The sequence below is a fragment of the Megascapheus bottae genome, chromosome 20, assembly GCF_031878675.1.
Source record: "Megascapheus bottae isolate mThoBot1 chromosome 20, mThoBot2.hap1, whole genome shotgun sequence".
Taxonomy (NCBI): domain Eukaryota; kingdom Metazoa; phylum Chordata; class Mammalia; order Rodentia; family Geomyidae; genus Megascapheus; species Megascapheus bottae.
This window is the reverse complement of record NC_143528.1, coordinates 6,471,223-6,483,859: the sequence shown is the minus strand read 5'-3', so window position 1 is coordinate 6,483,859 and position 12,637 is coordinate 6,471,223. Positions and strand designations below refer to the sequence as shown.

At 37.7% G+C, this 12,637-nt stretch overlaps 1 protein-coding gene across 4 annotated transcripts in view; it reads left to right on the top strand.

Moving 5' to 3' along the window:
• Unc5d (unc-5 netrin receptor D) overlaps window positions 1–12,637 on the top strand; it is a 559,209-nt gene that overhangs the window by 534,859 nt on the left and 11,713 nt on the right. For all 4 annotated transcript variants that reach the window (XM_090353935.1, XM_090353934.1, XM_090353933.1 and 1 more), the window contains 2 exons: window positions 728–892; window positions 8,848–9,026. In XM_090353935.1, the coding sequence (XP_090210061.1) occupies window positions 728–892; window positions 8,848–9,026 (344 nt within the window). The remainder of the gene's footprint in view (window positions 1–727; window positions 893–8,847; window positions 9,027–12,637) is intronic.

Sequence of the window (12,637 nt, the reverse complement as noted above, 5' to 3'; positions counted from 1 at the left end):
TATCTCTGTTATTCTATAGTAGCTCTTAATTCTAATACCTGGATCCTTAGGCATTATATATCCCCATGCAATCCCACAAAGGAGTCAGTGGCGTGAATAATGTCAGACAATGTCTCAGAATAATTTTCATTTAAATGAACAGATACATTCCTAACTCAATCTTAATGATGTGAGTCTTCTAAGAAGAAATTTGTTTTTGTTGGTGGTGGTGATGGTCATGGTGCTTGAACTCTAGGCCTGGGTGCTGTCCCTGAGCTCTTCAGCTCAAGGAGAGCACTTTGAGTCACAGCCCCACTTCTGATTTTCTGGTAGTTACTTGGAGATAAGAGTATCACGGACTTTTTTGTGCCTGGGCTGGCTTTGAACTGAGATGAGAGATCCTCAGATCTGAGCCTCCTGAGTAGCTAGAATTATAGGCGTGAACCACCAGTTCCTAGCTTCTGATAGTGTTCTCTTACTCTGTGTCACCAAGTGAAATCTGAGTTCTTGCCGTGTGGTGTTGGAATTCACATGTTATCAATTGGAATCCACTAAACTACTTCTGTACTGCTCAGCCTCTGCTGAAACATTATTTCTACAACTATTCCACCAAAGTCGCCTAGGCAATTATCTCTGCTGTGAAGCTGGGCATCGTGATCATAATTATTGAGCTTTAGTCCTGGCCTCTGCTCATGGCATTCAGGCTCTGCACACCACATCCCTCTCCCCTCCTCCTTCTCCTCTGCAGGAAGTTCCTTTCTCTCGTGTGTGGAGCAGCAACCGGCATCCCTTGCACTGTGCCTTCTCCCTGGAGCGCTACACGCCCACCACCACCCAGCTGTCCTGCAAAATCTGCATCCGCCAGCTCAAAGGCCATGAACAGATCCTCCAAGTACAGACATCCATCCTAGAGGTGAGTTCTTGAGGTACACATCTTTTGACTCCCTTCCAGAGGACAATAAGGATGGTAGCTCCGACAGTGCAAGCCCTGTTCCTCAGGTGCTGAAAGAACTTCAGAATGGCACATGCTCATTTTCATCCTCAGTAATGAGATGGGGAAAAATTCTTCGCAGGTTTAGGATTGAAATAAGATTCCCACTGGACAGGGTAATTTAATCCACTGGAGAATCTAGGCTCTGTAAGCTAGGGACATCTGCTGAGATGCATTACTGGCTGGATCCAGAGGGTAGTTGAGACACATGCCATAAGAAGGAACAAGGGCTTTATAGAGTTTTCTGAGTGCTTCTGATTAGGGATTTCGAGGACAGTTCCTATATGTAGTGTAGTGTGTGTGTGTGTGTGTGTGTGTGTGTGTGTGTGTGTGACCATAGGAGTATGGAAAAGTATATTTTTTCAATATCTCATGTTTTCCAGACTCTGACTTCTCTATAGCTATATTTCTCTTAAACCTAGATTTTTTTTAGTATAATGAGTTAAGTTAGTACCTCGGTATCTTTTGGTTCTGTAGTCACAAATTTATCCAGACACCTTAGGAAAATACCTGGGGGGAGAAACTGCATCTATACGGAACATCTATAGACTGTTTTATTTTTCTGTCATTATTCCAAAAACAATATAATATAATAATTGTTTCCATAATATTTATGATATATGAAGTTTTACAAATAATCAGCTGAGCACTAGTGTCTCATGACTTATACCCAACTTAACAGCAAAATGCAAGAAATAGAACTTTGATTCAAGTGATAGAGCACCAGCTTTGAGCAAAAAGCTGAGTGGAGTTTAAGAATCAGAATTGAGACCCCAGAACTTGCAAAAAGTATTCTAAGTAAAGAAGAATATTATGAAAATATTATAAATAACCGAGATCTCAAACTACATAGAAGAATTTGTCTAGGGTTCATACGAGAGACTAGAGCATCTTCGTATTGTGGTATCTTTCAGGGGTCTGGAAACCACTTCCCTGAAGAAACCTAGGGCAAGAAATGAGAATATGAAATGGACAAAATAGATATGAATTTCATTCTGTAAAGTAAGACAATGGAAATGCAAGGGAATAAAGGAGCTTGTCTAAGTTTTATTGCTATGGAGTTAGAGAACTAAGAAAAATGAGTCAAAGAATTGACTTGGAAACATTTACAGAAAGACACTTGATATCTGCCATGTTCTTATTTGCCCAAAACTACTTAATGCCTTCAGCTTTGGACTTGAGATAAGAGACAACATAAGGCCTGGAGTGTGGCCTGGTGAGACAACATAAGGCCTGGAGTGCTTGCCTAGTATACATGAAGCCCTGGGTTAGATTACTCGATACCACATACACAGAAAAAAGCCAGAGGTGGTGCTGTGATTCAAGTGGAACAGCAACAGCATTGAGAAAGCTCAAGGTCAATGCTAGAAAAAAAGAAAGAACGAGTGAAAAGAAGAAAAGAAAATTCATTACAGACAACATCAATACCTTCTGAATGGCTAGGGGAATAGGATTGAGCAGTAGAAGGCTGTCATGATCTAACAGTTCAATAATTATAAGTCCTGACTAGTGCAAGAAACATTTTTGTGTATACTTAATAACTATATATATGCAGCCATGCATATGTATATGCTCTTAATATATACAAATGTATACATATATATATATATCTTAATTTAAACTTGATAAAAGCTTTAACACACATATGCCTAGAACTCCATTTCAAGTATTTTTCTTTATTTGTAACTGTACAGCATGGTGGCTTTTTTCCATTCTCATTTCAATGTATTGTTCATTCAAAGTAAGTGTGGCTAATTCCCCAAATAGTCTTGGGGAATGGATGGCTTTCCAAAAGAGTGCACTTTAAGTGTGATAGCTGTCATAACTGACAGTTTTATGCAGTGTTTGCCTTTATTGTTACCAATTAGCCTTTGTGCAAAAGGATCTTTGATGAGGAAGGTAAATTCAGAAACCTAGGGTAGAATATTTTTCAAACCTGTTTCTTGAACAATCCGGTATATTTAACACAGTAAATTTCAGACTAAACTAAAAATTGCCATAAAGTTTTAATATAAAAACAAAAGGAAAAATCAGAAAGGACTGGTCCTAGATTCAGAATCAAGTGTGAAAAGGCAGAGCATAGAGATATTATTGAGCCAAATTGCCTTATATGCTTTACAGGCCAACAAAATAATTCTAGGTTGAAAGGTTTTTAAAGCAACAGATATGGGAATCAACTTCTGCTATAACAGGATGTTTACATGAGAGCAAAATGATAACTGGGAGCCAGTGACTCAGGCCTATCATCCTAGACATTCAAGAGACTGAGGATGGTGATTTAAAGCCAGCCTGGCAAGAAAGTCCATTAGACTCTTGTCTCCAGTTAAAGATCTGGAAGTGGAGCACTCTACTTCAACTGGTAGAGTGCTAGCTTTGAGCAAACAAAGCTCAGGGACAGCACCCAGACTCTGAGTTCAATCCCCATGACCAACATACAAAAAAAAAGGGCAATACAATAATGATAGTATACTTTAATACCATTGTTCTTTGACTGAATAAATTCCTGAAGTTCATTTAGAAAAAATTAGGTAGGAAACACTCTTCCTAATGCTTTACAAATTTACAGTCATTTGGAAATGTCATGAAAGGATGATATCACAGCATCTTTTGGCAATGATCAGCAAGTGTCAGAATAATATTCAAATATTCTTGTTGAGCTCTAGTCATTTGTTTGTAGACTATTGCCTTTGGAAGCTTTCTTAGCCCTTTGATCCTGCCAAAAACCACTTTATTAATTACCTCAAGTATGACTGAGGAATCTGACCCAATGCCTCACATCTCCCAGAACATCTTAGACAAGTCTGATTTGTTATCATTTCTATGTCACAAGAAGACTATATTTCAGGTACTGTTTCATTTGCCTTCTCATTTATCATATAACCATCACTACTCTGTGGATTAAGTATTACTGTCCCAATGGTAGAGGATATAAAATTCTCAAAGACGTCAACATTCTTGGTTGAGGTCATGAGCTAATAAGATAAAAGCCAGATGACAAACTGAGAGAGCTGACTTTAAGATCACAGCCTGAACTTACATTCTACATCATTCTAAGATTCCAAAATAATCACGAGTATACATCATCCAGGGAGTTAGAAACCATAGATCCATTTTGAAGGTATCTTTGGGCCCTCATCCATAGAGATAGGCTTTCACTTTGGGTGCCTAGGCAGTATGCCAAACATCTCAGCACCAGAAGTTTTGTCTTTGAGAACCTGAAAGAGTCATATGGGAATGGAAAACTCCTTTCTTCCAAAGAAGGAAAGATGATCTGTATCCACATTCATTTCTGTAAGCCTTGAAGACTGGAATAGATACCCTACATGTGAGCCTGCCTACCCTACATTTAGTTTGGTGTCCTACTTGAATGATTTTGGAGGGGAGAAGGAAGGTGAAGTATTACACATAACTCTGTATCCGCTGGCAATTATAGATCACTTTCGAAGTTGTATCATACACTTCTTGGTCATGAGGAGAAAAACAATGCAAAACAAAACAAAACTGCTTTTAGGTTGTTGTAGTAGGCTAGTAATTAGAGTTTCATGAGTCAGAAATGCTTATTTTAGTGATAAAACTTTTAAACTTTTAATAGAAGCCTTCATGTTTTTTTCCTCTTAAAAATTTTTGCCTCTGCAGTTTACTATCTGTAGGTAGGGTCAAAATAAAAATAAAAATAAAAACACCTTGAATGGATTTCTTCCCATGATGATTTTCTGCATTTAATTGTGAAACCGTAAGAGAAGTGCTCGGTATATATGTGTGTGTATGTCATCATCAATACACTGCTTACCCTCACTAAACACATTGATTCGTTTATGTTCAGCACCACCTGTATCACTGGTCAAAAACTTAAAATTTATTTTTGTCACCACAAATATATTGTCTTTTGGCTTTGCAGAGTAGCCAGGATTGTGTTCATCTTTACAAACAGTTCCATATAAATTTAACCCTTTTGAATCATCTGATGAGGATTGATAATACTTTATTTTTTAATATATTTTTATTGTAATTAATAGAAGGGTTACATTATACTGGCTAGACAGAAGGTGCATCACTTAACAATCATTGCTACCGCTTCTCATGTTTTTGTCCCCACACCCCTCCCCTCATCTTGTTTTCCCTCTTCCCCATCCTATTTCAAATAAACAAATAAACATTTATACAATATACCAGATAATAAGCTAAGATACTGTAACAATATGAGATAACCAAGCGATGACAAAAGAGATGAGAAATAACATAGTACATTAAGAACAACAGTTACACATTATATGGCTCTTGTTTTTATATCTTGGAGGTCCTTTCATTTAGCCTCATCCTATATGGCTTTATGTATCTAGGTTTTGAACTATTGTAATCCTCTGCTAGGAGAGTCCAAGGTTTATACTAATTATGACAAATGGGGGAAACCATTGAGCCTATGTTCCTTTGGGTCTGGCTTACTTCACTTAATATGATTTTTTCTAAGTCTTTCCATTTCCTTACAAATGGGGCAATATCGTTCTTTCTGACAGCAGCATAGAATTCCACTGTGTATAAATACCACATCTTGTTGATCCAATCATAAAACTGAGGGGAATTTGGGTTGGTTCCATATCTTCACTATGCTAAATAGCTGACAATACTTTATAAAGCAACAATATTCCCTCCTCTAAAATTATAAACTGGAATAAAACATTTTTGCTCAGGCTGAGGAGAGAGAACCTCAAGTAACTTATTTCATCTTTCCTCATTAAAAAATTAGTGAAGAAATTTTTTCTTGGCTGAAATAATTTAAATGGGAATCTTGCATGTCACAGTTTTCCCTTCAAGCAATTCTTTCATCTTTCTTCCAAAAGAATAAGGATGTTGGAGGATAATTTGTCTGTTATAAAATATAATACCTGAAATTTCCCATTGATTTACAACTCCCTATGCTAAGCAGGTAGCAGTCACTTATCTCAGATGTGCAGAACATAAAATCTACTGTTCCTCCACATATTTAAATTAAACAATCAGAAAATGTGATGTATCTACAGGACTCTTATTACTTGGCCCAGATGTCTTTTAGAATGTATCATAAATGTTATATAAAGTACCATCCTTACGGGTGGTAAGGTTTAAATTTTGAAACTTGAAGAGGAATGAGGTCTATTTCTTAAAATGTAGTGAGTAGAAAAACATACTAATTTTCAAACTCACTCTCATATAATACTTTATTCACCTTCCAAGAAACCCTCTTCCTCCCACTTTATTTTATGCATCAAGTGGTCTTTCTTCTGCCAATAGTAAAGACAAAGCCTGGTAGATTATTCCCAGGATCCATGAAAGCTTCCACATGCCAACTCTGTACCTTTCAGAGGAACCTTTGTGTCCGAATTTCAAGCCATCTTTTCCCATGTAACACCTATTTTATAGTCACAGCAACCATGTTAATTTGCATAAACCCACTCTCTTCTTTCTCTCTCTTCTCTGTCAAAAATACCTAAAGAAGCTATTCCTATTTGATTTGCATTTTTAGAGGGTAAGAGAAATTTTACAAACCATGATAAAAAATGATATATCTTGTAACCTATTTTATGTAGTAAGAAGATGAGTTGGTTTATTTTATAACCACCTAATATATCAGAACCAAATTCTCCACTCTGCCTTGAATAAGTATCTATCCACCCAAAATCAATTTAATCAATGCATATGATCTTTCAAGGCCATCTCATATGCTTCCTTTGATAAATTCCTGAAGTCCTTGTCATTCTTAACCACCTTAGTCTGTGTATTCTGTACTTGTTCTGAATTAATAAAATGAATTTTGGTCTTAACTACATCCCAACCTGGGTGACTTTTCCAACTTGCAAAATCTTGGTTGAGTCTCTACAAGTTTCATAAGATTGATTAGGCAACTGAGACTGAAAGAAATATCAGCAGAGTCAAAAGTGACAGTATATGCAATCTTACTCCAAAGTAGTGAGTGGTCTTTCTGGTTCTCAAAGCCATGATTGTGTTATTAAACTGTATTAATTGTAAACAGTGGATGAATTTTTATGAGTAATGTTCTGTGACATACAGGGAGCAGATATGAAATCAGTACATAGAATATGACAACCTGATATATGTTGAGTTTCCAAGAGAGCTAAGATGTAGCATTTCTCACATAAATTTGACCAGGAAGCTATTCTGTCCTAGAACATTCCAGATACCCTATTTAAAATGCTGGGTTTCTAAAACAGCCTTCAAAATGTTACAGGGTGTAATAGTTATAGAGTCTCTGTCTGCATCAACCAGTTAAAAGATTTGTAATACATGTGAGCCTGGACACAAAGTGGAGGATGGCACTCATGTTTATGATGCCAGTGGCAGAAAGATCTGTAAAGATTAAAAGTGATGAAAAAATCTTAGCAGGACTCAGAGCCCTTCAGAAAGGGCATCTCTTGTCTTGAAGGGTACACACTAAAAGTTCCCAATGCCCACTTTAATTTATAGGATGTTTTTGTTTTCCCCTTGTATTAGTTCCCATTAGCTGCATGACACATTGACATAAATTTAGTAGCAGGAGATAAAAACCCATTCATTGCCTCAGTTTTCACTAGTCCAAAAGTTTAATGGTGATACAACTGAGTTTCCCCAGGCTGATGTCCATGTGTTGGATATGGATATATTTTCATCTTAAGCTGAGAATTCCAGCTTGTTCATGTGGCTTACACAATTCAGTTTCTAGGGCTATAGGATATTAAGTCCTTAATCACAGGGAGTAAGCTAGGGTCATTATCACCTCCTTACCACATACCCTCTCTGAGGGAAGTTCTCAACATAGTTGTTTGCTTTCTTCCAGGCTGATAGAAGAGACAGTTCTATGGCTGGGAGGTAGCCCCCATGCCAGAATGCTGGTTTCATAAGCTGGGACCCTGCTTTCCACTCCTAGTACTGTTGGAAATAATAACAATGCCTCCAGATAACAGCTTTCTCCTTCATCTTTGAGAGCCACCTGATTAGTATGGAGTCACCCAGGAAAATCCCTCTTAATTAATTCAAAGCCACCAGATTAAGAGATTTTAATTACTTCAGCAGAATCTTTCCTTCTTTTATGACACATACTAAGCATGGGTGGAATGAAAGCAAATATTTTTCAGTCCTTAAAATTCTATGACTCCATAGAAACAACTATTGCAATCTGACAGATTTCTGTGTCATTTCCTTTTGGACATGATCAGCTAATTGGAGTGATGTACTGAAATAAGAGATATTTACTGGACAGTTTCAAATTAGAAGCAAAGTGATCAGACAGCAAGAAGGATCCTTCCAGTCTACGGAGGTTTTAAAACTGGTCAAGATGTCTCTAATATATGGTATTTGTCATAGAAGCATGCATGAGTGCACAACAAACTCTTTACATGCAACCAATGTCTTTTGGTAGCTTTGATGACCACTTGTATCCCATCCTGCTCCTCTGATTAGCACATTCATCTCTGGTCTCGATGACCATGAAAGGGTAATTCCTCATACAGAACCCAAATCTGTCATTTGGTAGCTTCTTCCTGCTAATTCTACATATCCCCGAGAGACCAAAATTTTTGAAAAAAAAAAAAAAAGAAGAAGAAGAAAGAAAAGAAGAAGGATCTAATTCTGTTCTTACCTGGCAGCTCTTTGGATTGTGAGACTCTGGCATCGGTGACTCCCCCGAGTGGGAAAGGCTATTATAAATCTCCAGGACATGATTTATTAGGCTACTAGAGAATTTCTTTACTATTTCAGAAGAGACAGGAGCTTGTCAATGTATTTTATAGAGGCCATCACAACAGACAGGTGTTTTGTGAATAGATGTTAACAGACTTTTCAGAAATAAAAAATAGTACAAATACTTTTCATTGGATCTGATCAGGCTTTATTCATTTTGTTTTTAGAGTGAGCGAGAAACCATCACTTTCTTTACACAAGAGGATAGTGTATTTCCTGCACAGACTGGCCCCAAAGCCTTCAAAATTCCCTACTCTATCCGACAGCGGATTTGTGCTACATTCGATACCCCCAATGCCAAAGGCAAGGACTGGCAGATGTTAGCACAGAAGAACAGTATCAACAGGTAAGTGAGGACAACTTCAGAAAGATGCTTTTACTAAGAGAACATTAAAAAGAAAGTAGTCTGGGAAGCCATGTGGATTCTGGTATCTTTGTGACATTTTCTGGTCCTGCTAAGCTAATACCATATGAAACTTCTTCATTCATCCCTACTCTGATTCTGAGACAGAATGGAAAACCCTGTCTTTTACGTTTTTTGATATGCTAATTGAATCTTGCAAGTAGAGAGAGACTGTTTTATCCTGGTTCTGAAAGCGATCAGAGCACAATTTAGCCTGGTATCAGAGATCGCTCGCCAATGTTTCATACCTTGTCTTTACATTCAGCTAACCTTGAGGTATTGTGTGGTCTCTAGAGGAGACCTGTTCAGCTCACAAAAGTGGGCACCTGGATTCAACAAAAGGAAGTGTGAGGATGAGCAACAGCTTTGAGGTGAGAGGGCAAACGTCACTGAGAAAACTGAATATGAGTGTGTTGTCAAAAGTGAGGCTGCTCATTATGGTACTAACGCTGTAGGTTAGTTGAGTGGAGAGTGGAGAGTTAGGTGAGGGGCTGAGGATATTAAGACCCTGAGGAACACTGATGGTCAGATGAGGGATGAGCACAGGCCGTTCACCTCATTCCTCCTACCCCAAGAGGAATAAGAGGTTAACAAGTTTTGCTAAAACTATTTTATGTCCTTTTCCTGTGGTCTTTTTCTTTTTCTTTTCTTTTTTAGACAAAGCCTTATTTTCTAACTGTTTGGCTTGCTCTGACATTTCCATATTTTGCTCTCTTTATTTTCAACAGCATTTCTACCTGGCTTTCTGCTTTGAAAGGGAGGGTAGATATCTACCAAGAAAGAACAGAGCACTGTTCCTTGAGAGAAAAATGATTCAAAGTCCAAGGACACAAAGTCCAAGTAGAAAGCAGTAGGAGGCATTGCTGGCAGTCAAAAGTGAATTTACAGTCAGGCCTGAAAAGAATACAGTCTTGAAAGGCATATATCTCAAATTAAAAGACTATGTTTCCCAGCAATTTTGAGGAAGAAAAATGTGTTGGTTGTAATCCATGAACATGACAACTATGTCATGTTTACTTTTTCATAGGTACAGAATGATTACATAAGCCACATAACATAATTTGGTGAGAGAAAGAGACAGAGAAACGGAGAGAGAGGCACAGATGGAAAGACAAATAGACACAGAAATTCAGAGAGACAGACAGAGACAGAGCTAGAAAGACAGACAGACAGAGACAGAGAGACAGAGAAACTACCCTTGGCTGGGCGCTGAGATGATTAGTGCACCAAGTCTGGTTTTTCTACCAACTCAGTCATTTACTATTCTTGTGTTTCTGTTTCTGTGGAAAATTTAAAGCTTATTAAATCTGCAATAATTCTCACTATCGAAGTTTATACTTTTTAAGTTACCATTTACAGAAATGAAAATTACCACATAGTCCATTTCGTATTGGATAAGCCTTGCTCCTTTTGATTCTCCATTTACAGTGCACATAAGACCTATCGCACATCTCCAAAGGCATTTACTTTCCACTTTGCACAGTAGGGACACAAAGTTTAATGGCATCTGGACACTAATGAGCATCAGTTGGCTATGCTGGATACAACTGACCGTCCAGTATGTTGGACCAGAAAGTTTAAACCCTTGGTGTGCTTTTGGTTTGCTTGGTTTTGCCTAACACTCTCTTTCCAAACTAGCCTAAATTCCCTTGATCTAAGTAATTCAAATGTCTGTTTTACAGAAAATTTGTAGAAGTGTCCAGAATATGTAGATTCTCAGAAAATGTTGGCACTGTAAAAGTGAATAGCAAAGTACAAAAAAAAATAGTAAATGTTTGTCATCTGCTACTACTTGACACCCTATGCAGCTAAAATATTCAATTTTAGTAAAGGACATTTAGTAACTTCCTACTCGATCTCTACCTGTGATCTTTACATATATTCTAATATAGAGTTAAAATTTGCAAACCAATCTCTTTCTTCTGCCAAGGATTAAGTTATAATTCATTAAACAGAACAAATAGAAGAACCTACTGCCACTATTCAGCACTGTTTTACCCTATCTCTTTAGTGAGAAGGAAGAGGCAAAAGCAACATCAATAAATATATAAACAAAGAGCCAAGTGTTCTAGTGATCTCTATAGAAGCAAATGTATGTGGGTGTTTGGCTATCCTTTACTGACCTCGTAACTTAGAGGGGTCTGTCCTGATTCAGTAAATCTTCCATAGGACTTCATTGCTTCTGTCAGAGTAGCCCCTGCAGCTGAGGATACAATTCTGCTCTACAACGAAGCGCTTCAGGGTGGAAGAGGCTGCTGTGGTTATAGAAACAGTGTTCACTGGCATATCTTGAAGAATTAGTAAAAGATAGACTACTCGAACTCAATATGCATCATTCTCATTTTGCAGAAGTTTTCTGCTTTGGGATTTTCATTTGTGATTCTAGGGATAAATATTTTCCATCGCAGAAAGAAATATAACAGATGGACAAGATTTTCACCTGTGATCCATCACAACTTCCTACTGTGGCATCTCTAGGCACTGGTTGTGTTCTCTTATGACTAAAAACAACATGGTAGAAAACTAAAGAGTTTTAGCCAGGCTCAGGTCACTCACACTTATAATCCTAAGTACTCAGGAGGGTGAACTCTGAGGATCATGGTACAAAGCCGCCCCAGGCAGAAAAGTCCCCATGAGACTCTTATTGCCAATTAATCTTTCAAAAATGGGAAGTGGTGCTGTAGCCCAAAGTGGAAGAGCACTAGCCTTGAACTTAGGAATAGCATCCAGGATCTGAGTTCAAGCCCCAGGACCAGCAAAACAAAACAAAACAAAAACCCAAAGAATTTTAAACACAAAAATGTAAACTTACAAATATGCAAATATTATGGGTTAAGAAAGTAATTGTAATAGTTTGGGTCATCATAAAAAGCTGATCAGAAAGTTCATGTTCACATCTATGCAGAGAGCCAGCCTGCCTTAATCTTTTGATGACTTCTACCTCATTAACCTTGCAACTTCCAAAATTATTCAAACCCTAATAAGGCAGCAGCTCGCATATTATAAAGGAAGAGTTTTGAAAGAAATGGAGGAATGTATTTGCTTTTATTTTATTGAGTAAAAACATTCTCTTACCCCCCTCTGGTTAACAATGAATATAAATGTCACTGGTGATAATCTGGGTTTTTGCAAAACCAAACAATAAAACCCTTAGGTGTGAGTCTCTTAAAGAAGCCAGGAGTAAGTGGTAGGCTTAGTAAAGAAAAGAATCTGATGCAGGTAAAGAGAGACTAATGAGAAATGAGGGAGACTAATGTTGAAAGGAGGGGCATTGATTAAGACTCACAGTATTCATAATTGCTATGTTGAATGACAACTCTTTGTACAACAAATTAAATATCATAAAATATTATTTTGTGTCTGTATGGGACTTGAACTCTGAGTCTGGGCATTGTCCCTGAGCTCTTCTACTCAAAGCTACCACCCTACCCCTTGAACCACAGTGCCACTTCCAGTTTTCTGATGGTTAATTGGAGATAAGAGTCTCATGGATTTTAGTGCCCCGGCTGGCTTTGAACCTCAATCCTCAGATCTCAGGGTCCTTAGTAGCTAAC